We start from the raw sequence: 24,747 nt of genomic DNA, 5'->3' as shown, positions 1-24,747 counted from the left end.
AGACAGCCACCGAGCCGGCACAGGTGGACGTCCCCAGCGGGCAGGCGGGGTCGTAGCCACTGACGGGGCAGCAGCCCTGACTGCAGGACAGAGGGTTCAGGCCACAGCCGTGAGGGCCGGGCACGTGATGGTGAATTCTCTAGCTGCTGCACTAAAAAAACGAGCAAGAGACGAGATCAGTCTCGTAATATATCTTATTGAACCCGATATGTGTGAAAAGTCTCCATTTCAATATGTGATCAACATAAAATGCTCTGAACGGCGGTCCTGTCCTTCCCGCGGGCACAGTGTGGGAAAGCCCACCTGCCTCTCACCCTGGGGTGAGCTTTCCCGGGACTGGCCGGGCTGCAGGTGTGCGATGCCCCAGCCATCACCCAGGCCCTCTGAGCGCCCCTCTTCCCCGGACTGGCGAGTGGGGGGCTCTGCCAGAACTCAAGGCTGCAGCCCAGCTTCCTCTGCCCCAAGGAAGCCCAGCTGCACTCAGGGTCACCCCGGTGTTCACCTACCTGCCCGCCCTCCAACCCCCAGCTCCGAGGGGCTTCCTTCCCCCCCTACGCGCCCCCCTGGCCGCTCAGCTTGTCCCTCATGGTACCGCCAATCCCTGCCTCTCCCGCTCTGTCCTAGAGACAGCATTTTCCCACTAAGACGCCCCCGTCCCCCCATGGAGCCTCGGACCCTGACCCCAGCCCCTGACTCACAGAGAGGGGCAGGTCCACCCCCGGGGGCCAGCCCCAGACGCCCCCATCCCCTCTCCCCAGCAGGTCCTCCCGCCTCAATAAATGAGAGGAGAAATGGCCCATATGGAAGCATCACGTTGTTAAAACCACTGATGAAGTTTCACACAGCCGTGCGGTTTCAGCTTTTTAATTTAATACGATATAATTTCAATTTGTGATGAGATAAGATGTCCTCAGATTGCATTCCGAGTGGATTCCATCCTCACGGACTTTGGGAGGTGTCAGCGGCTGCAGGTGAGGCGTGTGTCAGGGGGACATTCTTGGCTAACAGCATAATGGGCCGGCGGTCACACCATCCGCCCTCATCAGGGTCTCTGGCCCACCTGGCAGAGCCCGTCAGCACAGAACCTGGGACCCCGGGACAGGACGGCTGGGAGAGGAGCCTGGGTGGACCTGCAGAGGGGTTCCCAGGCCCCCCGGCCCCCGGGCACAGGCCTCTGCTGGGAGGGGTGGGAGGAGGCATGGGGAGGCCCTAGAGTCAGAGCTCTGCTGTTGGGGGTGAGTGGGAGCCCCAGCAGCCTCAGGGGCGGGGGGGCTGCATGTGAGGCAGGAGGAGGGCAGGGACCCCCATCTTCCCGTCGCACCCCTCCTGCAGGGCTGGGCGCCTGTGGGCCGAGGGGTGTCCACCCTGAGCTCACATCCACTGCCCACACAGCGTGCTCTGGGTCCCCGGGCTCCAGGGTGCCCTGACCTGACAGCCTAGCTCTGACACCCCCCTTGGGGTCTTCACGAGCCCCCATCCACTGGTGTGCATGCTCCTAGGCCCACTCCTGCATCTACCACGGGCGAGGAGACCCCTCCCAGGGCAGGACAGGCCCCGTGGGGAGACAAGAGTGTGGCCCACGGGCTCCAGGGAGGCCCCTCCCCTGAGAGACCCAGCTCGACCTCCAGCGCCTTCACACTGACTCCACTAGGGCCGTGGCCAGCCCTGGGGTCCGTGGCCCAGGAGGGACTCGGGCGGGCTGGCGGAAGCCGGGCACACCCTGCCTGTGTCCCCTAGAGGCCTGGGCAGCCCCTTCTTCCTGGGACGCCTGAGATGCTGAGAGGTGAAAACGTGACCACAGCGGTGACCACAGACTGTGGGGCGACTGTGGCTCCTGCCTGGGCCCAGCCAGACAGGGCCCCTCCCCAGTGAGGCCCCAGACAGGAGGGGGGCCTGCAGCAGGTCCAGGCTCTGCCCCTCACACCTCCCAGATGGAGGCTAAGGACACCCAAGTCCAGGCCCCGCCACGCCCGCTGTGTGACCTGGTCCTCCTCCGGGACCCACTCACCTCCCTGGCAGAGGCAGTGATGCTCACCTGACTCCTCGGCTCCCAGACGGGCCACACCTGCACGCTAGCCCCAGGGCCGGCCCCGCCCCAGCCGCCCAGCCCAGCCCAGCCCAGCCCAGCCCAGCCCAGCCAAGGACGGCCCTGTTGACCCCTCCTCCTCCTGCCTCTGATCCAGGGGGGCCCTTCCCCCGTCTAGGGTGGGAGTGCAGGTGGCTGGGGGCTGGGCGCAGGGATCCCGGGCAGTCCGTGGGAGGGGCCATCACAGCCCGACGCTCCTGCCCCGGGCACGCCCCGCAGGCCCCAGCCCCGCGGACATGGCTGAGAAGCGGGTCGGGAGGAGCCAGTGGGGGTTGCGGGGGTGAAGGAGGCCGCGGGACCCTGCTGAGGTCTCCGCTGTTTACAGCCACGGGGGCCTCGTATGCATGCTCGTCCCCCACTCCTGCCCACGGGCTGTGCTGGGAGGGGGTCCCCAGAGGGAGACCCTCTCTCTGACACTCCAGGGGGCCCGGGGCTCCCCAGGCTGAGCGCCCTCTGGGCTTGGGAGGCGGGGCCGCCGGCCCTGAGATGCCCCAGGAACCCCCAGGCCTTGACCCCTGCCCCGTCCCTCCCTGGCTCCCTCAGGTCCGAGCAGGGCAGGAGGGGCCGCCCACCTGTGGGCGCTCTGCCCCCCTGAGCCCACGCAGCTCTCCAGCCCCGGGCGGCACCCCCTCCTCCCTGCAGCAGTTTGGTGCCACCCCAGGGCTCAGGCCGGCTCTCTCCAGGGGCCGGGGCCGCCCAGCAGCATCGCGAGCCCCTCCCCGGGTGAGAACACTCAGGCCTAGGAAGGGCGAGGAGACAAAGCACCTAAACCAGGGTGACCTCCAGAGCCCCAGATGGGCCAGGGTGGTGGGCAGCCGGGGGTTCAGGGAGCCTCTGAGGAGCCAGGCTTGTGGAGGGCAGGGCTCCAGGCGAGGGGCGGTCAGGGCTGCCATACGTCTGCCCCAGGTGGAGGGGAGGCCGGGGTGGCGGAGCCTCCGGTGGCAGCAGAGGGAGGAGGCCAGGCTGGAGGCTCCCGGTGGGTTCGGGGTCCGGCAGACAGGAGCCCCTGCTGGGCCACCTCACCCTTCCTCCTGCAGCCACGCCACCCACTCCCCACCCTGAGCTCCCCTCAACACCCCGGACCCTCCACGCAGCCAGGCCTCGGTCTGAGGGTCGCCTCTGCCGTGAAAGTCCGTCGGTGAGGCCCCAGGCCCGCGTGTGGGCCCCAGGAGAGCCCCCGGGGAACAGCCTCCGAACACACAGCCCACCACCGTGTCCGCTGAGGGGAGCACGGTTCCTCCAGGCCATGTCTGGGAAGCGAAAGGCCATACTAAGCGCCTCCTGTATGCACAGGTGGATCTCGAAGCCCCAGGAGCCGCCCGGCAGATGTGGCCTTGGGTCCAGCTAAGCCTCCCACTCAGCGCTGTGCCCTCTGGACACTGCCGTGCCCACTCCCGTCTGGGCTGCGGGCCCCTTGCAGTCGTCGGGGTCCCCTGGGGTGGGAGCACCAGCTGATTCCCCTCCAAGTTGGGGGCCTCAGTGAAGCCAGGCCCCACCTATACCCCTCGAGGGTGGTCCCTGCAGCCCCTCCTGCCCTGCCCCCGATGGATGGACTCTGTATGACCTAGTACCTCCTCTGCCCCCAAGGACACCACCATGACCCGGCATGGACAGCAAGCACAGCCTGCCAGCAGCTCAGACCCTGGGAGTGTGACCGCCAGCAGGGGCTCTGCTACCCTGAGCCCCCAGCACCCCCAGGGTGGCCTCCAGGGCCCCAAGGAGGAGCCATGATGGAGGGCAGCCCCCTCTCCCCGGGGGGGCAGGGGGTGCCTCTGAGGTGCATGTCCCCAGCAGGGCCGTCCCCTAACACACGCCCGGAGGAATCCTTCCCACCCCGTCTCGAGACGCCCTGTGCACCCACCCACCGGGCTCCCGAGCCACGTGGAGGGCACTGCTGCAGGAGTGCTGGTGGAGGGCCGCAGGTTCCAGCCCCCCGCCACACCTCGCTTGCTGTGTGACCGCGGGGGGCCGGCCTCACCTCTCTGAGCCCCTCTCCTTGTCGGTGAAGTGGACCTACCAGTTCTGCTGAGCGGCCCTCTGCCTCCCCCTGGTGGTGAAGAGGCCGCACTGCCGTGGGGGCCCGCGTGGGAGGATGGCGTGGGCGCTGACCGCCAGGCTGCCCTTCCCGGTCCTCCTCCTAACACGCGAGGGCCCCGGGGCCTCTGCTCAGAGCCACCACGGTGCCCAGAGCTTGCGGAAGGATGTCTGGCTGCCCTACCTGGCCAAGACCCTGCAGGGCCCAGGCCCCACTGACCACCCAAGGCTGTCCATGCACCCCGTCACCCCACCCTCCAGCGGGATCTGGCTGCGATGAGGGGGTGGCAGGAGGTCTCTGAGCCCCTCCGCCATCACTGCTGAGCCAGGCTCAGCCCCGTGACCCCATCAACCTCACAGGGAGCACGCAGTCATCGCCACCAAAGGCTCAAGGAGGGCAGGGCCCTGGCCCAAGGCCACGCGGCTGAGCAGCACAGCCGGGACAGGGAGTCCACCTCCACACCAGGCAGCCCCCCGCCCTCTCAGGTCACATCCTGACCCCAGCAGAGACCCCCACAGCCCGTGAGGACGGAGCTGAGAGCCGGTGGGCCCGGCACACTCGGCCGGGGGCTCCCATCCCCATGGGGACCCACAGGGTCCTGACGCCACTTGTCACCAGTTGGGGGAGTGTCCGTGCTTTGCTGTTGCTGAGGGGCCCTGAGGCGGGACCACCACGGTGGGCTCCGCGGTGGCTGCAGACCCCACAGGAAGACATGGCTGTGACCCGGCGTGCCAGGCTGGGAGGCTGAGCCCTGGGAGGGAAGGGGACTGCAGTCCAGGGGGCTGGGCTGGCGCCACCGAGGATGCGGGTCTGGGACGAAGCTCTGCTCCCTCAGGCCTGCTGCACGTGACCGTGGCCCCCTCATCCAGGGTCGGGCAGGGCGGTGCCGGCTCCCTTGCTGGACGCCAGGAACGCGGCCCACATGGGTCCAGCTGGCCTCCACCTCAAAGGTCAAAGTCACAGATCTAGACCGAGATCCCCAGGAAGGGGTGCGGTTTGCAGAGACCCAGCCCTGTCCCGGCTCCTGGAAGGCTCACGTCAGCCTGTCTGCGCAGCCAGGCCAGGAAGCAGCCAGCAGGCCCATCCCAGAGGGCCCAGGCCGGGCCCAGAGAGGCAGCAAGCGCCAGAGGCCACAGGCCGGTCCACGCGGCGGCAGAGGTGGACAGTGGCTGAGACCTCTGTGCTGCCTAGGAGCTCAGGGCCAGACGGGACATGGAGCCCAGGCCACAGGTCAGTTTCTTTATTGAGACACCCCGGACCCCGCAGAGCGGGCAGCATGGGTCCCACCCCGCCCGCGGGCGAAGGTCTTGCAGCGCCGCCAAGCGGCTACTCGGGGGTCCTGCTCCGGCTCTTGGGGGACCAGATGCTGGACAAGCGGAACCTGGGCTTCTTCCTCTGCTCCTCGCCGCTCCTCTGCAGGTCTGGGGGTGAACACAGGGGCCTCGCTCGCCCACCTGGAGGCTGGCTCCCCACGGCCTCCCACTGGCGGGGCCTCCTGGGGCCACAGCAGAGCACCCGCCGCCCTCCCCAGGGGGACACACTGAGCGCCTGCCCCGAGAGCACCCGCCTGGCTGGGCACATCTGGACGACGAGGCCTCCCCTCGCCCCGACCACGGGGCCCCTCAAGCCTGGGGGACTCACTCCCTCACGGTGAGCCTTCCTGACCAGGCGCGCACCGCTGCGGCCTGCGGGCCGGCCCGCCCCCACCCACCCACCCACAGGCCCCACTCCTCCCCGGCCCCGCCCCCGAGGGCCCGGCCCCTCCCACCCACAGGCCCCACTCCTCCCCGGCCCCGCCCCCGAGGGCCCGGCCCCTCCCACCCACAGGCCCCACTCCTCCCCGCCCCGCCCCCGAGGGCCCCGCCCCTCCCACCCACAGGCCCCGCCCCGCCCCCACGGCCCCGCCCCTCCCACCCACAGGCCCCGCCCCGCCCCCACGGCCCCGCCCCCGAGGGCCCGGCCCCTCCCACCCACAGGCCCCACTCCTCCCCGGCCCCGCCCCCGAGGGCCCGGCCCCTCCCACCCACAGGCCCCACTCCTCCCCGCCCCGCCCCCGAGGGCCCCGCCCCTCCCACCCACAGGCCCCGCCCCGCCCCCACGGCCCCGCCCCCGCGCCAGCGCCGCCAGTCACCCAGCTTCTGGATCATGCTCTGCAGCACCTCGTCCTCCTCCTGCTCCCTGAAACGGAGCGGCAGTGAGGGCACGCGGCGGGGGTGCGGGCCCCTGCACACCGCCCGACCTCACCAGCCCTCTGACCACCTGCCCGCGGGCCACAGCATGGAACAACCCTCTCCCGCCCGGCGCAGGTTCTCGCCTCTCGGCCCCGCAGGACCTGGGACAGTGACCCGGGGCCGGAAGGGCCAGGATGCACCAGGGGCCTCACTGGGGAAGACACTGGGAGCTGGGCTGCCTGGCAGGGCCCACCCTCAGCCTCGGGCCCCACCTGCAAAATGCACAGGGTGAGTCTCCTCCGGCTGATCAGGAGGGGAGGTCCTGAGCCCCCCTCACCGGACCCCCCTCACCTAGTACCCCTCCACCCCGACCCACCTTACCCGGACCCCCCTGGACCTCCTCACCTGAGCCGGTCCTCATCCAGGAAGTCGATGATGTCACTGCGGTTGTTGACCGTGTCCACGTACTGGTCCAGCAAATCCTGCTCCCGCTGCCGGTCCTGGGGGGACTTCAGACCCTCTGCAGGGACAGCTGGTGTCAGCGGAGCCCTGCTGTCCCCACCCTGCTCAGGGACGCGGTGTCCCCACTCCCCAAGGGTCAGGCTCCTCCCCCGGTGGAGAAGGGGGGTCCCTGGGCCCGTGAGGGGCAGCGCTGGCTGAGGGAGTGAGTGAACAGCGCCTGAACGGGAGGCGGGCGCTGTGGGCCCCTCCCAGCTGTCACAGCCACCGCCCGCCCGTCCCAGACTCCGCGGACTCGGGGTGGCAAACAGCGGGTGGGTGGGCCTGCCAGGACCCGGACCCCCAGCCCAGCACTCAGCCGCGGGGACCATGACACCAACAGACTCTCGTCAGCTGCTCCCTGAACGCCCCACACAACCCTCACCACCACCATAGGAGGGGTGCTAGAACTGGCCCCACTTTCCAGGAATGAAACCCAGGCACAGAGAGGTTGAGAGCTCAGCCAGGCAGCCAGCCCAAGGGCCTGGGGAAGCCTGAACCGGAGCCCCTCAGCCCCACCCACGCCCCGCCGGCCCCACCCCGCGCCGCTGGGTGGACACACCCGGTTTGGCCATCAGCCGGCGTAGCTCCCCCTCGAGGTCCAGCTGCCGCTCCTCCAGGCGCTGGTCCCTGGCCCTGCCGAGGGGTTGTGGCTGTGAGCCCGCTGCCTGCGAGCACGCCCGCGAGCAGAGCCGCAAGCACACCCATGAGCACACCCGTGAGCACACCTGTGAGCACGCCCATTAGCACGCCCCTGAGCACGCCCGTTAGCACGCCCCTGAGCACGCCCGTTAGCATGCCCGTGAGCACACCCGTTAGCACGCCTGTGAGCACACCTGTGTGGATGCTGGTGAGCACGTCCGTGTGCATGCCTGTGTGTGCACCCGTGCACGTGCACGGAGAAGGCCCATCCAGGGGGCCACAGCCAGACACTCACTTGTACATCAGCTCTGACTCCAGCCTCAGCAGCAGCTGCTTCTCGTGGACGAGCCGGAACCAGTCCACCATGAGGGCGTCCTCCGAGTCATCTACGGAGAGGAGCAGGCTGGGTGCGGGCGGGCCGAGGGGCCCAGGGCCATGCTGCCCGAGGCCAGGTCAGGGTGCTGGGCGGGGAGGGAGGCCCGACCGGGGGAGGAAAAGGGGGGCCCAACCCAGGGTGTGGGGGGTGCTCACCACCCTCAGCCGCTCGCAGACGCTTCTCCAACTCCACGCCCTGGAGCTCTAGGGCATCCAGCTGCCTCTCGATGTCCTGTACCTGCCGCTGGATCTCGGGCGGCACGTAGTCAGGGTGCAGCTGGGGACGAGGGGGTGGTGAGAGGTGGGGGGTGGCCGTGGGCCCGGGGATGAGCTCCTCACCCACCCACACCCCAGCCCACTCACCCTGACCGGGGAGGTTGCTGACTTGGCAGGTGGAGTGGCTACGCTGGCTGGGCCCGGGGGCCTCCCTGGGGAAGGGGCAGAACAAGCCTCTTCAGGAACCAGGCCCAGCATGACCCAGACGTGGTCCGGAGGGGGCCCACCCAGTTCTGCCCCCAGGAAGCCCTGGCATCCTGGTATGCCTGCCAGGCCCAGCAGCCCCTGCTGGTGCCCAAAGGGTGCGAGCTGGCAGACACATCCTGGGAGACGCTGTGCCCACCCGGGCCCTGCCCTCCTCCAGGTTGGCAGCAAGGACACCCTGCCAGCACCCCAGCCGTCCTTCCCATGAGATGCTGGGAGCAAACGCCCCATCGCTGCCAGGGTGACTCAGGCTCCAGGAGGAAGGCAGGGCCTGTATCCCGTCCTGCAGTCCCTACACGTCGGAAGGGCCTGGGGCCCAGCCCAGACCCTCCAGACCCCCAGCCCCACCTCAGATACACAGAGCCCAGCCACCTCCAGGTGTGCTCGAGCCTGCTGGCACTGGAGGCCTGTCTTCCTCCATTCTGGGCTCCATGAGCTCCTATGCATCCTCCAAAGCCCCACAGGGCACGTTCTCCAAAGGAGCCCCCCCCAACTGCCACCCCAAGCAGGAATGCGGTGTGCCCTGGACTCACCTGGTTTGCCTTGGGGAGGGCCTTTCTCCTTCTCCTTCTGGCTCCGAGCAGGACCTTCCTTCCTCGATGGTTCAAGCTGCAGCCAGTCGCCGGAAGCATCCAGGCTGGCTGGGACGGCCAGCTTCTTGAGAGGGGATGCAGATGCAGACGTGGCTGCCCGCGGGGGGATGAGCCACGTGTGAGGCCGGTAGGCCCGGGCCATCCCCCTCCTGCTTTCCTGAGCTGGGCCCCATTGGAGGGGCGCCCACACGGGTGCCAGGCCACGATCCACGTCTGCCTGGCTGGCCACGTCCATGGGAGGGGAAGGGGACAGAAGGCTGACCCTTGAGAGCACTGGGGATCTGCTTTGGGGAGGCAGAGCGCGGCTGGGAGCAGACATGCAGTCACACCTCACATACGCACACACGCCTGCCCACCGGGACCACTGGCTCCTCTGCCCCCGGGGAAAGGGCCCGCTACACCAGGGCTGCCTGGCTGAGGAGGGTCGGGGGCCTCTGGCCGGCAGTACCTGGAAGGCTGGCCCCGGGGCCGGCCGCGCCCGGTGTCCTGTCCACCTGCACGGAGGTCACCGTGATGCGGATGCCCCTCGCAGAGCTCCCGGAGGCCTTCCCAGCTGCGTCACCTGCCCATGGCTCTCCCAGGACCCGAGGCTCCTTTGGCTCTGGGGCCCTGGGCAGAGAGGCAGGTCAGCGGAGGCACACGGGCCCCCTGGAGCATGTATGAGGGCGGGTCCCCCGTGGCTCACACAGGCGGCCGCCCTGCACCGCGGACCTGGAGTGGCCCTCTCGCCCTCCCCGCCCCTCTGCCAAGCCTGTGGCGAGTGGGGGTCCCGGCCAGGCTCCGGGGTCAGCCCTGGGGGGACGCACATCAGGTGCTCTCATTCCCCGGGGCCTCCAGGCTGGTTCAGTGAGGATCCGAGGGCTGGGGGACCCTCCCTGGAGCCGTCTGACCCCCTTGAGTCCAGCGGCCCGAAGGCACGTGGCCTGTCCACGCAGGCTTCTGCTTCCACAGCTGACCCACACAGGCCGACGGCACACGGCCCTGCCGTGGGTGCCAAGTGGCCACCGTGTGGCTGGCCTGTGAGAAGCGCCTGCTGTGGGCCCGCCCTGGCCGCAGGCTGGGTGTCCGCAGGCTAGGTGCCCCCGGGGAGTCCGCCGCACGCACCTGTGCGCGGGGCTCTTCTCCACGGGCTTCAGGCGGGCCCTCCACCCCGCCGGCTGGTCCTCTGGGCCGTCCTGGGGGCTGGCGCCCGGGCCTGGGTGGGAGCGAGGGCTCTGCTGGGAAAGGCTGCCCCTCCCCCTCCTCCCACCGCCCCACCTTCGGGTGCCCCCGCAGCCAGCCTGGCTCCTGGGAAGGGGCGCTGAGTTGGGCACAGGACTTCCCCCTGTGCTGTGTGCCTGGGGGGGTCCCTGCCCGCTTCTGCTGCCAAACAGGGCGTGTGAGCCCCAGGGACCCCGCGCGGGTGTGGGGTGACCGTCTGCAGGCCTCCTCGGCTCCGGGCAGCGTGGCCTTCGGGCCGGGGGCTCAACCACGAATGAGTGGGAAGAATGCTTTGGGTCCTGCGTTCTCTGACCCGCCCAGTGACCCCACGGGTGCCCTCAGGGGCAGCCCCGGAGCCCAGAAAAAGCCAGGTCCACAGTCCTACAGCAAAGTGTCCGCAACACTGGCCCTGGAACACGAGGCCCGGGCAGTCCAGGGACCTCGGGGCCTTCAGAGAACAGGGCCCCCATGGCCAGTTCGGGGCAGTGATGAGGGACACAGGCCGTGGGTGCACCCCCCACGGGAGGGGTACCCTGCCGGGCGCCGTCACCATGGAGTGGCGGGGCAGGTGGGCTGGGACAGCAGGTGACTGCCCCCTAGACGGGCCCCCAGGAGCCGGGCTGTGAAACAAGACCGCGGGCCGGGAACAGAGCAGGAGGCTGGGCGCGGGGACCCCAGGGACCCCACCACCCCCACAGCCCAGCCCTTGCCCCACCCACGTTCGGGGCTCTTACTCTTGGCCGGCGGGGCCTCCAGCTTCAGCCGGGAGCCAGCACCGGCTCCGACGGCCCCAGAGGAGACAGCTGGGCCCTTCTTGGCCTCCTGGGACGACTGTGAGGAGCTGCCCACACCTGGGGCGGTGGGCGGCCCCGTCCTTGTGGTGGGGCTGAGGGTCTGTGGGGATGTGGGCTGTGACGCTCTGGCTGGTGGACTGGCTCCGGGCCCCTCGAATCTGGGATGGGAGTTGGGAACGGGGGCAGCGGCAGTGGGGGACCTGTGGGGGGGCACGGGTGTCAGCAGGGGTGGGAGCCCCCTCGACCCCCAGGCAGTAAGCAGCCCCTCGTCTCCCTGAGATGCTTCCCGAGGCCCACCCTCCAGAGGGCCGCCGCGGGTGTGGGCCTCTCATCTGGCCCTGGCACGCGTCACCCTCCTCTGAGCTCTGGGGTCGGCTGGCACTGAACACCCCCCGAGGCGCCACGTGCAGGGCGTGGGGGAGGGCGGCACCCAGACCTCCCTCGCTGACCCCCCGGCCTGCATGGAGCAGCCAGGCCTGCACCGTGGAGTCTGCGCTCCATCCTGATGACTCGCACGAGGCCTGCCCACGGCCACCGCGTCCCCGGGGGGCGCACTCGGGCAGGAAATGGGGCCCTGGGCCCCTCAGGCAAGGCAGTTCTCTCCCCCAGGCCCCCGTAGACTGGGCTCCCCACAGGGGAGCTCCCCCGGGAGCGCTCACACAGCCGCGGCCCCCGAGAGCTCTGGACACCCCTCAGTGCTGTGGCGGCAGGGGGTCTGCCTGCCCGTGCCCGCCCTGGGAGGCCCTGGCACCTGCCGGTGTCAGCAGCTCCGAGCCAGGAGTGCCCCCGATGGGAGGGGCCGCTCCGGGCAGTGGGTACAGCCTTGTCGCCGGACTGGCTTGGACCCTCCAGCATGTACTGGGTGCCACGGTGTCCCCCATTTTCCCGTCCCCCCCCCGGGGCTCCAGGCATGACCTTATTTGGAAACAGGCTCTTTGCAGGTGAGATCAAGCTAGGACTCGCTCATCCTGGATGGGGGGGTCCCTGACGCCAAAGACGAGAGGGAAAGGAGAAGAGAAGACAGACAGACAGACAGCAGCCCGTGAAGGCAGCAGAGAGGAGCCGGGGGCCACGAGCGCCCCGTGAGCCTGCGCTGGGGCGCGGCCCTGCCCACCTCTGGAGCTCGGACCCAGGGCTCCAGCTCCGTGAAGGAACAATGCCTGCGGTTGCAGCCACCCAGGCCCTGCTTGTCCAGCAGCCCCAGGATGCGAGCCCAGAGACCCGCCTCTACCCACCACCCCCTGCCCTGGGTCCCCGCGCCGAAGGTGCTGGGCCGTGCTCAGCCCCGCCGACGCTCGGACCACCCGCGGCCCCGCTCCCTCATTGTGCACGGTGTCCTCACGGCGGACTGAGCGTGGCCAGGCGCCCCGCACACACGCGGCCAGCTCTACAGGGCCAGCCACGGACCCTGCCTATGGCCACCAGGCTCTCCGCGGCCAGCTCAGGCCCCACACCCCCCGGTCGGGAAACAGGCCGGGGACGGGCAGCCCCAGCGCCACATGCCAGGCAGGGCCGGAGCCCCGAGCGCCTCCCCGGCTGCCCCGACCCCGCCGGGCCCCAGGCCCCTCCTTCACCCACCTGCCGGGCGCCCCAAGCTCCGGGAGGGCCTTGCGGAGGAAGCTCAGCGCCTGCTCCCTGCGGCTGTCCCCGGAAGGCGTGTCTGCGGCAGCCGGGCCAGGGCCGGGGGTGGCTCCGGGGGTCTGGAAGAACCGCTCCCGGGCCTGCTGGGTCTTAGAGGATGACGGGGTCCAGGCTGGGGTGCTTGCTGGTGCCGGAGATGCTGGCCTGGAACTGAGCTTGGTCTGGGGGGCTGTGACTCGGGGCGTGGCCCAGCCTTGCGGTGTGGCTGGGCAAGGGTCCGGGGCACACGAGGTCCCGGTGGGAGGGGGGCTGCCTGCTGGCGACGGCCATATCGTCAGGGAGCTGCTGGTCACGTGAGTGCTGGCTTTACCCCCCACAGGGCCCGCCATGAGCCTGGGTGCAGCTGGGCTCCCTGCGGGGACTCGGGATGAGGTAGGGGCCGGCGGGTTGGTTGCAGTTGGAGTGGAACCTCTGGCAGACGCACTGCCCGCCGCAGGGTCCCAGCCGGGCAGCTTGGCCTTTGGCCCCGTGTCTCTCTGTCCGCTCGCCTCCCGCGTCTTCCTCAGGCCTCCAGGGGTCTCCAAGTCCATGGACGTGGCTCCAGGCCACCTGGAGGCCAGGCTGGGCGACGTGGGGCTGGCAGAGGCGGTTTCGGGGTGATGGCTGGAGCAGACGAAGACGCCGGGCTCTCCTGTGGCCCTGTAGGCCCCCGAGTGCAGTGTGCCGGAGCATTGCTTACACCTGGGGGGCGGGGCGGGGAGACCAGGGGAGGCTCCAACCACATGCATGTTCATTCCTTCCTCCCCAGAGCACACACATGTGCATCCCGTGTCCCCTCGTGTGCCTGGTGAGTCACTCAACAAACACCCCATCCCCTAATCGTTTTAAGGTGGTCTCCCCCAAGGCCCTCAGTAGGGTTGTGGACACCCTGGGAAGTGCCCATACCCATCAGCACACACACGGATGTACATGTGCACACAGGCACACACATGTGCACACAGGCACTCACACACACACACGCACATACAACTGCACATGCACACACAAATGCATGCACATGCACTCACAAGTGCACACACACGAGTGAATGCACACGCACATAGACACAAGTGCACACGCACACACGAGTGCACACGCTCACAAGTGCACACACATGAGTGCATGCACATGCACACAGACATGAGCGCACACGCACACACGAGTGAACACGCTCACAAGTGCATGCACATGCACATAGACACGAGTGCAGGCACACACGAGTACACACGCACACACAGTGCACACGCTCACAAGTGCACACACACACAAGTGAATGCACACGCACATAGACACAAGTGCACACGCGCACACAAGTGCACACGCGCACACAAGTGCACACGCTCACAAGTGCACACACACACAAGTGCATACACATGCACATAGACACGAGTGCATGCACACGAGTACACGCGCACACAGCGTGCACACACGCGCCCACCTGAAGCAGCCGCGGTGGTACAGCCTCCCGTCCGCCAGGTGGCGCTGCATGAGGTGCACGTGCTGCCCGCAGACGCCGCAGGTGCTGCTGAGGGAGCCCCCTACGGCCTGGCCCTGGGGGTTGGGCACCGCTGAGCTGCCTGCCCCGCGCCCTCCTCACACCCAGCCTGGCCCAAGGGGAGGGGGGCTGGGGGCTGATGTTGGGGGCCCCTGAGGACCAGGACAGGTTCCAACACCTCCGTTCCCACCCCAAGGTGCAGAAAGCCAACCCCATTCCCAGCGCCCAGGGCGGGGAAGCCTGGAGTGACTGCCTACCCCATCCTGTCTCCACCTCACCTTGCAGGGCCAGCCTGGGAGCAAAGGACACACTGCGCGTCCTCCGGGCCCAACGGGCGGGGGAGGGGTGGGGCAAAGCAGCTGCTTGCAGCCTGCTGGGCCTGCGGGGCCTCCCTGCCCTCCATTTACCCATCTGTACAGTGGGCATCACACCCCCACCATCACACAGCATTGAAGGAGCTCAGGGGGCCAGTCTTGCGGGCAGCTGCGGCCACGTCTGGGCCCCAGGGGGACCGCCCCACCCCAGGCGCACTCAGGCCCCAGAGCCCTGCTTGGGGGAAGCTGACAGAGAACCCCTGAACCAGAGGGAGGGGCGGGGCGCTTACAGCCTTCTGCGGGGGGCCCTCCGAGCCCCCATCCTTCCGCTGGACGGTGCGGTTTAGGCTGACTGGAGACAGCGGCTGTCCCCGGGCCGGGACGGGTGTGGGCTGGGCAGGCTGGGACGGGGCCTTCTTTCCAGATGGCTCCTCACTGGTGTCGGATGGGGGCCTTTTGACACCGGCCGTGCGCTCAGCTGGCATGAGATGTGGGGTCAGGGCCCAGGCCCCGCACGCTGGCTCTGAGAGTCCAGGCCCATCCCACCCCATGCGGGTTCCCTGGAGGTGCCAGTGCCAGCTCGGGAGCTGGAGTGGGGGGCATGGGCGGGGGCGGGGGGTGGCCCCGACGGCTTCCACTCCCAGCAGGGCCTGGCCTCCCCCGCTCCCTCCACCCTCCCCCCCCCAGCCCCAGGAGCCCTGCTCTGCGGTCAGGGAATAGGGACTTTCTGTTTCCCCACCGAGTGGGGCTCTAGGACAGGCTGGCCCTGAGCCCAGAGCGATCCGGGGATTTCTGAGCCCGAGTGAGGCTAGGCGAGGCGGGAGGCGGGGGTACTGCTGCACAAAGTATCCGGAGTGACGGCCCCCGAGTCCAGCCTGCTCGCAGCCGCACTCTGCCAGGGCCAGCTGACCGTCAGCACCAAACGGGGGGTCTCCGCGTCAGGCCTGACAGCCTATGTGGGGTCGGCCCCGCTGCCTGAGGCAAGAGCTGTGGGCACAGACCCCAGGGGTGTAGACAGGCAGATCCAGGCCCGGAGGGGAACGGGGGAGCGGACAGGGAGGTGCACGGCCGAGCCTGTGTCCGCGGGGGCCACGGCAGGCCCGGGCCGCGGCGGGGCGGGGCCTCACCGGGGGCACGCCTCTGGAAGTAGTTGTAGTACTGGGACACGTAGGTCAGGATGCTCAGCCGGTCAGGCACCCTCAGGGCCACCATGTCCTCGGCGTCCAGCAGGGCCGGGATGCCCAGCTGCTCCTCCGCCACACGGAAGGCCTGAGGGAGGGCGGCGGCCAGTGGGGCGGGGGCCGGGAGACCCCAACCCTCCTGGGCCAGGCCACCAGCTCCCCCCGGAGGAGGGGGAGGGGCCTGAGGCAGCAGAACCGCCTGGCGCCCAGAAAGGTCTGCTTCCGGTTCGCTGTCTGCTCGGCCTGCGTGGGCTCCCTGGCCTCAGTTTACCCTTCTGTACAACGGGGATCGCACCCTGACAACAGGATTGAAGGAGCCGGGGGCCGGTCCGGGCCCTGGTCCTCAGGGACTCCAGCCCATCACTGTGGAGACCCTTCAATGGTCCCCACCCGCAAACCTGTGCGCCCCTGGCTGACGCGGGCCTTACAGGTCAGGGGGCAGCTTTCTCCATGGGAGAAGCCCTCCCCAGGCCAATGGGGCCCCGTGTCCTAGGAGCCAAAGCCGGGGGCAGCGGGAGGGGCACTGGCAGGAGGGGCTCCCCACTGGCCGCGGCCTCTGCGCCTCTCCGCCCCTGCCTGGCTCTGCGTTGTGAGGGCTCTTCCGGCCTGCCCCCTCCTGCCTCCCCGCTCCTGCCCGCCCAGTGGGCCCCCCACTTTGTGTTCCAGTCCTCCCCTAAACTACCACAACTCCCCCAATCTCTGTGCATCCAAGAGGCTCCTGGGCCTGCAGACTTGCAGCCCCCCAGCAGTGATGGCCCCTCCACGCCAGATACAGAGGCCTCCCACCGCCTCTAACTCCTTCAACACACAGGCGGGATCTGGCTCCTCCGGCTGCCCCCCGCCCTGCACAGACCCTGTGGCACCAGGGGCAGCTCCCAGAACAACAGCCTTCAGAGAAAAAGCCAAGTTCTCCCCACACCCCAGGCTGCCTGCTGCTCCAGGCTCCTCCCTGTTCCAGCCTCCCCTCCAGCTCTGTTCCAGACTTCCCCCTCTGTTCCAGCCTCCTCTTTCTGTTCCAGCCCCTCCCTCTGTTCCAGCCTCCCCCTCTGTTCCAGCCTCTCCCTCTGTTCCAGCCTCCTCTTTCTTTTCCAGCCTCCGCCCTCGTCCCATCCCATTCCAAGCCATCCACGCGTGGCTGGTGAGGGTCTGAAACGTGGCCAGCACCGCTGAGGAACTGAAAACACCGTTTCATTTCACATCAATTAAGTTATGTTTAAATTCCCGTCGCCCACGCCAAGCGGGTCCTGCACCCGGACGGGCCCGCAAGGGAGCGTGGTGAGCACGGGCCGGCACACTGGGCACCAGTGGGCAGTCAGGAGCTCGCTGAGCAGCAGAGAAGCTGAGGCTGGCCCAGAAGGGTTCACGGCAGGAGGGCCAGGCAGCACTTGAGGCCATTAGCCTGAGAGCAGGCCGTCCCAGGACCCCCGGAGCCCTGCCCAGCCCACTCCCCCTTGCTCTGCTGCGGGTGGGAAGGAGGGTCCAAGAAGACGGACCGGGAAGGCCTGGCTTCAAGATCAGGGGCTGCTCTGGGAGCGGGGGTCTCCCCGTGCGGGCTGGCCCTTCCCCGACCGCCTGCGGGCAGTGGCGACCCTGAGGCAGCCCCTGGGGATGTCACTCCACGAGGGCACCTGGGACACGGGCCCGGAGGCACCAACAGGCACCCACCAGTTTGTTGTTCTCGTAAATGTTCTCCTTCCTGAGAGCATCGAAGTTTCTGGAAAATAAGAACACTGGTGTTCAAAGCAGCTCAGGGTCCAAGAAAGGGAGGGGCCAGAAGAGCCTGGGGGGAGGGGGAAACTGAGGCCGGGGTGGGGGCCAGGAAGGAACCAGGTCACACGGCAACCGTGAGGAGGGCAGGGCTGGGTAGCAGGCTGCAGGCTCCGGCCCCGCTCTGGCCCGGGGAGGCCGTCCAGCGCTTCCGCCGACGCGGGCCCCCGCGGCCCACACGGGCCCCCAGCTGCAGCCTTCACCTCTCGCCCTGTGGAGGCCGAGCCCCAAGCACCGTGCCGCCTGTTAGGTGTGGCTGGAAGCAGGCCCCGGGTGGCAGAGCGGTCAGCCCGGCCAGGCCCCCACTCAGGGAAGGCAGCCCCCTGGCAGGCAGCTGACAGGCCTGTGGGTCCCGAGAGGCCAGCGTCCCGAGCGAGTGGCCCCATAGATGGAGGTGCGCACGGCCCAGTGGTCAGGGCAGGCCGGGCCCCGCGCCAGCTCCGGGCTCCCCTCGCTCCCTGTATGAACCCAGCCCCCTGCTGTCCTCGGCTCCGTACAAACACTGCCCCGCACCTGCAGGCTCTGTCCACGCCCCCCTCACAGACAGGGAGGCGGCACAGAGAGCCTCCGTAACACGCCTGAGGCCACACAGCAGGACGACAGGACCAGAGTAGGGTCAAGGCCCCAGAGTCCTGGCGTTTGAGGTTTAAGCGTGCCCACCAGTGCCCAGCCGTCCTCCTAAGGGGGGCAGACCCTCCAGGCTGAGAATGTCAGAGCCCCCATGCCCACTCCCACCCTGCACTTTCCCGCGAGTGTGCAGGGACCCCAGGCCCGGCCTGGAGAAGCCGAGGCACAGAGGTCGCTCCGGAAGGGGAAGAAGCCTAGCACCGGCTCCAGGCGGGCCCTGGGACTCTGCATAGCACCGCATGGCACCCCCGGGAGGACGGTCCGGGCAGAAGACACAGCCGGGCCCCAGCAGGCAGCCGGCCCGGCCCTGGACGCTCAGCTGGGCGGCCCGATGCCTCCGGGAGGCCTGGTCACATACGGGTCCATCTGTCTGTCCACGTGCTGGGCGGCAGCCTCGCCACTTTGGGGGGAACTGCTCCGGAAGCCTCGGGGCACAGCAGAGAGCTGAGCACTGCACCCCAGTGCTGCCCGAGCCGGGCAGGGCCCTCTTCTCTTGGGGCCCCACCTAAGAGGGCGACCACAGCTGCTGACGGCCACAGCGCTGGCTCGAAGCTGGGAGGGTCACAAACGGAGAGGAGACCCTGCAGCCACCTGGCCCGGGAGGCCCTGGCTCCCAGCCCTGACTGTGCACGGACCCCCGACCCCTGACGTCCCGGGGAGGCCGAGCACACAAGTGAGGAAACTGAGGCGGCCCTGGGCCACACACCGGGAGGGGCCCACGGGCTTCTGGCTGTTCATTGCCCTGCCCGGCTCCTCGGGACCCTCCCAGTCTCCGCCTGGACGCCCACCTCCCAGGTAATGTGTCCCAGATGTGAGACCACCCGGGAGAACAGAGGTGCTTTGTGCGGACAGGGCGGCCGGCAGACCTGTCTGCGGGGACAAATGACGGCGGGGCGGGAAGGTGGGCGTGGCGGCCTGGCCTCCCCTCCCCCACCGTCCGTGGCCCGAGGACTGGCCGGGCTCTGTCCATCGCCCGGGGACTCCCAGCCAGGCTGGCCCTTCTGACCTCAGCATCTGGGGGCTCGGGAGCACCCCCTCCCCGCCGCCCCCAACCATCCCTTTGAAAGCCCAATCTCTTCTCCAGATCTGCCCTGGGTCACTGACCAAAACGGCCGTGTCCTCAGCAAGATGCTCGGCATTGCAGGGCAGGATAACAAGGTCTGTTTTGTCTCCAAACAAGCAGAAGGAAGCCCTCTGCCCCCTGCGGTGGCCTCGGTCCACCCGGGGGGCTGCAGAGGCTCCGTCCTGCGGGGAGGGCAGCCAGCTGCTCGCAGGACCCTGTCCGCCTGCAGACCCAGAGTGAGCGTCTCAGAACCCAAGGCAGGTCGAGGCACCCACGACTCAGGGCCAGCCCCGCCGAGCAGGCTCAAGGTGTGCCAGCCAGAGCGTGCAGAACCGCCCTTCCACTCACGTTGCAGGCCACCACCCTCAGCACAAAAGCCAACCTGCCTCCCGAAGGCGCCTTGCTGGGCCAGACCACCCTGGTCAGGCCCACAGCGACCATGCCCCACCCAGACCCGGCTCTCTCCAAACTCCCTGTCTCCTGCCTCCGGGCCTTGGCTCACGCTGTTCCTTACAGGCAGAGCACCCCTTCCCCTCTCCCAGAACCTGAGCTCACAGCTCCCTCAGCAGGGGGTTCGGCCAGCATCGCCCTGGTCCAGCGGGGTGGTGGAAACTGCCAGAGTCAGAGAGGCCTCGCAAACCCTTTTAGAGAGCGCCAAGGAGCGCCCACCCCAGGCCGCCAGCGAATCCCCTGGGATGGGCGGAATTATCCTCCCCAAGGGGCCCTTTGGAGCCCTAACCCCCACGACCTCAGGACGTAACCCTGCTGGGAAGCAGGGACTTCACAGAGAGAATCAAGGTAAGTCAGTGGGGACCCTAACCCAAAACACCTGCCGTCCTTCTAAACAGGAAACGTGGACGAAGAGAGGCGCAGAGTGAAGGCTCGGGGAGCAGACCGCATCCGCATGTCCAGGGCAGAGGCCCAGAGGGAACTGGCCCCGCGGACAGCCGCCTGGGGCTCCTGGACGGGCCGGTGGGGCGGCTTCCTTCTGTGTCTCAGCCGCCGTTTGCGGGACCTTGTTCAACAGGCCCTGCGGGCTGATCCCTTGGTCTGACTCGGGGAGGCCCATCGCCAGCTTGTGCTTTGGTTTAAGGCCTGGAGGGGTCAGAACCTCATACCCGTGGGCGGGGACCCAGAGCACCGCCCCCTCGCCCCAGGTAAATCAGACATGTTCCCGGACTTTCCCATCAGTGCACTGGTTAGGACTCTCTGCTGCTTCCCCTGGGCGGGGGAAGGGGGGCGCACTGGTTTAATCCCTGGTCGGGCAATAAGATACCGCAAGCCACTTGGTGTAGCCAAAAATAAAAATAAAATAACCACAGCAACGATAAAACCATGGATGTTCTGTTAGGACTCCAAGGCCCCTGGCTGGGGCCAGGCACACAGCTGGTGCTCCATAAACGCTGCTGACGAGCTCCTCTGTCCAGTGCTGGCTGAGCGAGCGGCCCCTGCGGCATCTGTTCACTGTTGCAACACTGGCCGAATGAATGAACTCACTGGGTCTGCGTGCCCTGCCCTGGCCGGCGCCCAGCCTGGCCGAGTGCCCGGGCACGCACAGCCCCTGCTGGCCTGCCCCCCGTGGCCACAGCTGAGCAGGGCTGCTGACCTCCAACGCCCCGGGGGCTCTTGGGAGGGTGTACCCCCTTCCAAATTCTTGGAGGGCTGACCTCACACTGTTTATTTCCTGGAACTAAAAGCAGCTGCATGGGGGTGGGCTCTGGGGCTGGGGAGGGGGGTGGGGAATGCCAGAAGCAGAGCTTTTTTCCAGGTGCCCCCAGCACATCTGGGGCTAATCCTGCGGCGAAGGGGAGCAGGGAGGAGAGGGGGGGACAGACGGACAGACAGGCCGAGACACAGACGGAGGGACACGTGGGCACCAAAGCACCAGGGAGGAGACGGGAGAGGCCATAGGGCAGAAGAGAGTGTTGGGGCGGGGGGAGCTGGTTTGGGGCCAGAGACACCAAGGCAGACGCCCCAGAAGAGGCCGGGGGAGGGCAGACGGAGCTGGGGGACCGGGGTGAGGCGGGGTGTGGTCCCCACGCACGGAGCTGGGTCCCAGGACACCCTACTGCTTGCCGTCCAGCTGCAGGTCTCCCCCAAGCCGGAGCAGACCGACCCCCACCTGAGCAGACGCAGCCAAGAGGGGTCAGCCTGGGGCTCCTGCAGCGGCGGACCGGGGAGTCGGGGGGCGGGGGTTCAGACCCGAGCCTCTTCCCACGGGCACCCTGAAGAGCTGGCCGGAAGGCGGCAACTGCAGCTCTCGGGCCAGAGCCAGGGCCTGGTCCCCAGGTGGCTTCCTGCCCAGCACAAGGGGGTGGGCTCCAGCGGCCCGCCCGCCCCAAAGGCCCTGTAGAAGGAAGCCCTGCCTTTGGGAAGGGCTCCCGCCCTGGCACCGTGCCCGCCCGCCTTCCTGCCTCCTGGAGCCTTGGTCCCTCCAGGTCCAGCCCCACAGGTTTACTGCCTGGAGGCGGAACGGGAGTGTTTACTTTGAGCCGTTCCTGAGCTCACCTGGCTGCCGGGCAGGTGTGGCGTCAGTCGGGAAGCAGACCCTGCAGGCAGGCACCTCCAGGCCCAGCTGTGCAAGCTGCAGCTGCAGGGTGGGCTTGGCAGGCGGGCTGGGGGCAGGCACAGATGGCTGGGAGAGCCTGCCTCCCCACCCAGCGCAGGGCAGACGGGAACGCCAGGTCCCGCTGGGCAGTGCCGCCGTGAGGACCCACTGGCGGGCTCAGCGCCCCCTCCTCCAGGGCTTTGCTCCTCCGTTGGGCGCCAGGAGGAGACAGGCAGCAGGAAGGGCTGAGATGAGATAAAGGGAAGGCCTTCCTGGTGGCAAAGCTAGGAGACGCGGAGACAGGATGTCCACTTTCCTGCAGCCGGGGGGTCTTCACAGGATGGGGAGGGAAGGGGCAAGTGTCACCCAGGTCTGACCAGGGAGGACAGCCACCCTGCCAAGTTCCCACGTGCTTCCTCCCCGTCCCGCACCACAGGGCCGGCGGGACGGCTCAGAGCTTCTTGGGGAGGCCACCCCCTTGCCCAGAGGCATGGCCGGAACCAGAGGTGGCGTAGGGGTGTTTAGGGCACAGACAGAGGCCCGTGATGCACGTGGGCCCACGCTCATGGGATCCCACCAGTTAGTAGCTCTGGAGTCCCTTCCAGGCCCCGCCACGTACAGGAGCCTGACGCGTCGCCCACAGCTGCCGTGACAAACATCCGCAAACAGGACGGCTGAGAGTAACAGATGTTTACTCCCTTCCACGCTGGAGACCGGAAGTCCAACATCAAGGTGTCGGCAGGGCTGAGCTCCCTGCGGAAGCTCCATGTCCCTCTAGCCTCCGGTGGCCTTCCCCGGCTGCAGGCACATGCCTCCATCCCTGCCTCTGTGATCACAGGCCGCCTCTGCCCCTGTCTGCTGCTCCCAGGCACCTGCAGAGCCCTCACCTGGCAACGACAGCCGTACCTGCTGGGCCCCAAGCACCAGCCACATCTGTCGACCTCCAGCTGCGTGCTGTTAGCTACTGGGCGCCTGGCACATGCCAGATATGGTTCCAGGCACTGGGGACACAGCAGTGCACAAAGCAGACATCCCCACCCCCTGGAGCTGAAAGTCCAGTGGGGGCAGGTGACACCAAGCCAGCAGGAAGCGGCTACTCTACCCCTCCTCCTCCCCCCAGCGGCCCCTGCCCCACCCTCACCACCCCCCGGAGCTGCCCGGAGCTTCTGTCCATGTGTCTGTTTGCTGTCCGTCTCTACATCAGTCCCTGCCTGAGGCAGGGGCCAAGGCCACCTTGCACAGTACGCAGTGCTGAGTATACAGCAGGCACTCAATAATGGTTATCGGAACGGCTGTAAGACACCAGCTTGGCCAGGACACGGACACACCCACATGTGCACGCCTGTGCTCACCTGTGGGCAGTGCATGCTGGGACAGGCTTGCGCGAGCGTGCGCGCGCACACACACACACACACACACACACACAAAAAGGCCTCCAACCCCAGCTCAGCTGAGAACAGATGGGCACTCCTGGGGCTCGGAAAGGCCCCAGATTTCCAGCTACACCCACGCGGTGTCCTGAGGCTGAGGGGCTGGCAGAGGGCCGCACCCGCCGGTTTTTCCGCCAATGGCAGACTCCTCCCGCTGACCCCATCTGGATTTCCTGGGCTCAGTCACCAGCCAGCCTTCCCCAGGACTCTGCCTGCCCCAGCCTCCACGACTAGTCCATGCCCCAGTCTCCAAGACCCCAGCCCACCCCTCAAAGCCCAGCTTCAGCTGTTCAGTGTGGAACACTCACTGCCCTGATATTTGGCTCCAAGGACGACCAAGGCACATCCCCAGGCCGGGGCTGGGAGCAGAGAGCACGGCCCACCAGCTCCACACATGCATTTCACAACCCCCGGCTACAGGAGGAAATCCTTGCGGGCCTCTTTCTTAAGACCAGCTTCCCTCTAGAGGGCCTGGGGACAGTCCCCGGGGGTACAGGGGGCATCTGGGTGTGGAGGGGGACGGGGCATGTGCCAGCCCTGGTTCTGCCCGACATGCTCTGTGCCCCAAGCAAGGATGCCCCCTCCCTGGGCCTCGGTCTGAACAGCAGACCCCTGAGGGCAGCACTTACTGTGGGAGGTGCAGCCTCGGGCCTCTCCCACCCGCGGGCTCCCTGGAAAACCCGCTCCACCCACCTCTGGCTCCACCCACGACTTCTCGGGGAGAACTTTGAAACACCCTACTTTCCCAGAAGGCATTTTCTGAGGACACCCTTCCCAAGCCTCTGTCTGGCCAGCCCAGGCACCCGCCCGGGCAGCTTTACTCATTGTGAATTCTCACGATGCGGGGGGCCAGGGCCTCACAGCACAAAGCTTTGTCCCAGCCAGCTGGGTCCCAATCCCAGCCAAAGAGTGTTTGCTGACTGAGTAACAGACGGAGGGCCCAGAATGGGGACAAGGTCTGGCAGCAGGGCAGGATCCACCTCCCAGCCTCGGCACCGAGACCCTCCTGGGGGGAGACGACCTAGTCCCCAGGCCTCCCCACCTCCCATCCTGCCTCTGGCCCTATCACCCTCTGGTACTGAGGCCTGGCCAGTGGGACCTGGACCGGGTGGTCTCAAGCTTTCAGTTCTGTTGGCCCCTCCCCCACAGTGACCCGGGGCTGCATTCCTAAAGGTGCCTAAACAGGCTCGGGTAGGGGCAGTACCCCACAGTCATTCCCATCAGTAAGGACCCCTGATCTGGTGGCTAGGTCTCAGGACAGTGGGGGGTCTCAGAGGGCCCAGAAGGGCAGCTGCGCCGGCCCTTTCCCAGGAGACTGGCCAGGAAGGCCGGCTGTGGCCAGAGCCCAGATCGCTGGCCTGAGTCACAGACTGACTAAGCCGGCGGGGGCGGCCGGAGGTCCTGGCTCCGGTGGTCGGACAAACGGAGGCCGCCGGGGCAGCTCACTGCGCCGCCCCCGGCCCGAGCAGCCCGGCCTCGGCCCCCCCGGCGGCGCGCGGGCGGCGGGCGCACTCACAGGAGGTCCGGCCGGTGGCGGTGCAGGATGGCGCAGAAGGCCAGGCCGTCGCGGAACGACGTGGTCATGTTGGTGATGCTCACGTCCCGGTAACCCTCGCACTGTTGCCGGCACCACTGCTCCAGAGCCTTGGTGGCCGCCATGCGCGCGGCGGCGTCCGCCCAGCCGGGGCCGGGGCTCGGACAGCGCTTCCCGGGGCCGCCGCCCGGCCCGAGCGCGGGGAGGACGGGGAGACGCGGCCGAGGAGCCCCGGGGGGACGAGGAACCGGCGGGAGCGCGGCCGGAGTCCGCCCGCCTGGCCCTGCCCCCGAC

The 24,747-nt window shown here is 68.3% G+C and overlaps 1 protein-coding gene across 4 annotated transcripts; it reads right to left on the bottom strand.

Moving 5' to 3' along the window:
• Positions 1-5,346: 5,346 nt before the first annotated feature.
• MICALL2 (MICAL like 2) lies at positions 5,347-24,642 on the bottom strand. Of its 4 annotated transcripts, none has more exons than XM_061153817.1 (17): positions 24,436-24,642; positions 17,150-17,198; positions 15,431-15,572; positions 14,594-14,781; positions 13,933-14,045; positions 12,453-13,196; positions 10,815-11,074; positions 9,985-10,075; positions 9,329-9,489; positions 8,821-8,973; positions 8,171-8,235; positions 7,964-8,084; positions 7,728-7,818; positions 7,353-7,426; positions 6,698-6,812; positions 6,253-6,299; positions 5,347-5,542 (listed from the first exon to the last, which is right to left on the bottom strand). In XM_061153817.1, exons 1-17 carry the CDS (start codon positions 24,576-24,578, stop codon positions 5,448-5,450), a joined length of 2,652 nt encoding a protein of 883 aa, XP_061009800.1. In that variant the 5' UTR covers positions 24,579-24,642; the 3' UTR covers positions 5,347-5,447. The 4 variants fall into 4 exon arrangements, with proteins under 4 accessions (XP_061009800.1, XP_061009801.1, XP_061009802.1 ...); XM_061153818.1 differs by having other exon boundaries at positions 6,253-6,292; XM_061153819.1 differs by lacking the exon at positions 24,436-24,642 and adding an exon at positions 21,450-21,801.
• Positions 24,643-24,747: the final 105 nt, after the last annotated feature.

This window comes from Dama dama, chromosome 10 (genome assembly GCF_033118175.1).
Source record: "Dama dama isolate Ldn47 chromosome 10, ASM3311817v1, whole genome shotgun sequence".
Classification (NCBI taxonomy): Eukaryota; Metazoa; Chordata; class Mammalia; order Artiodactyla; family Cervidae; genus Dama; species Dama dama.
This window is presented reverse-complemented; position numbering and strand designations above follow the sequence as displayed.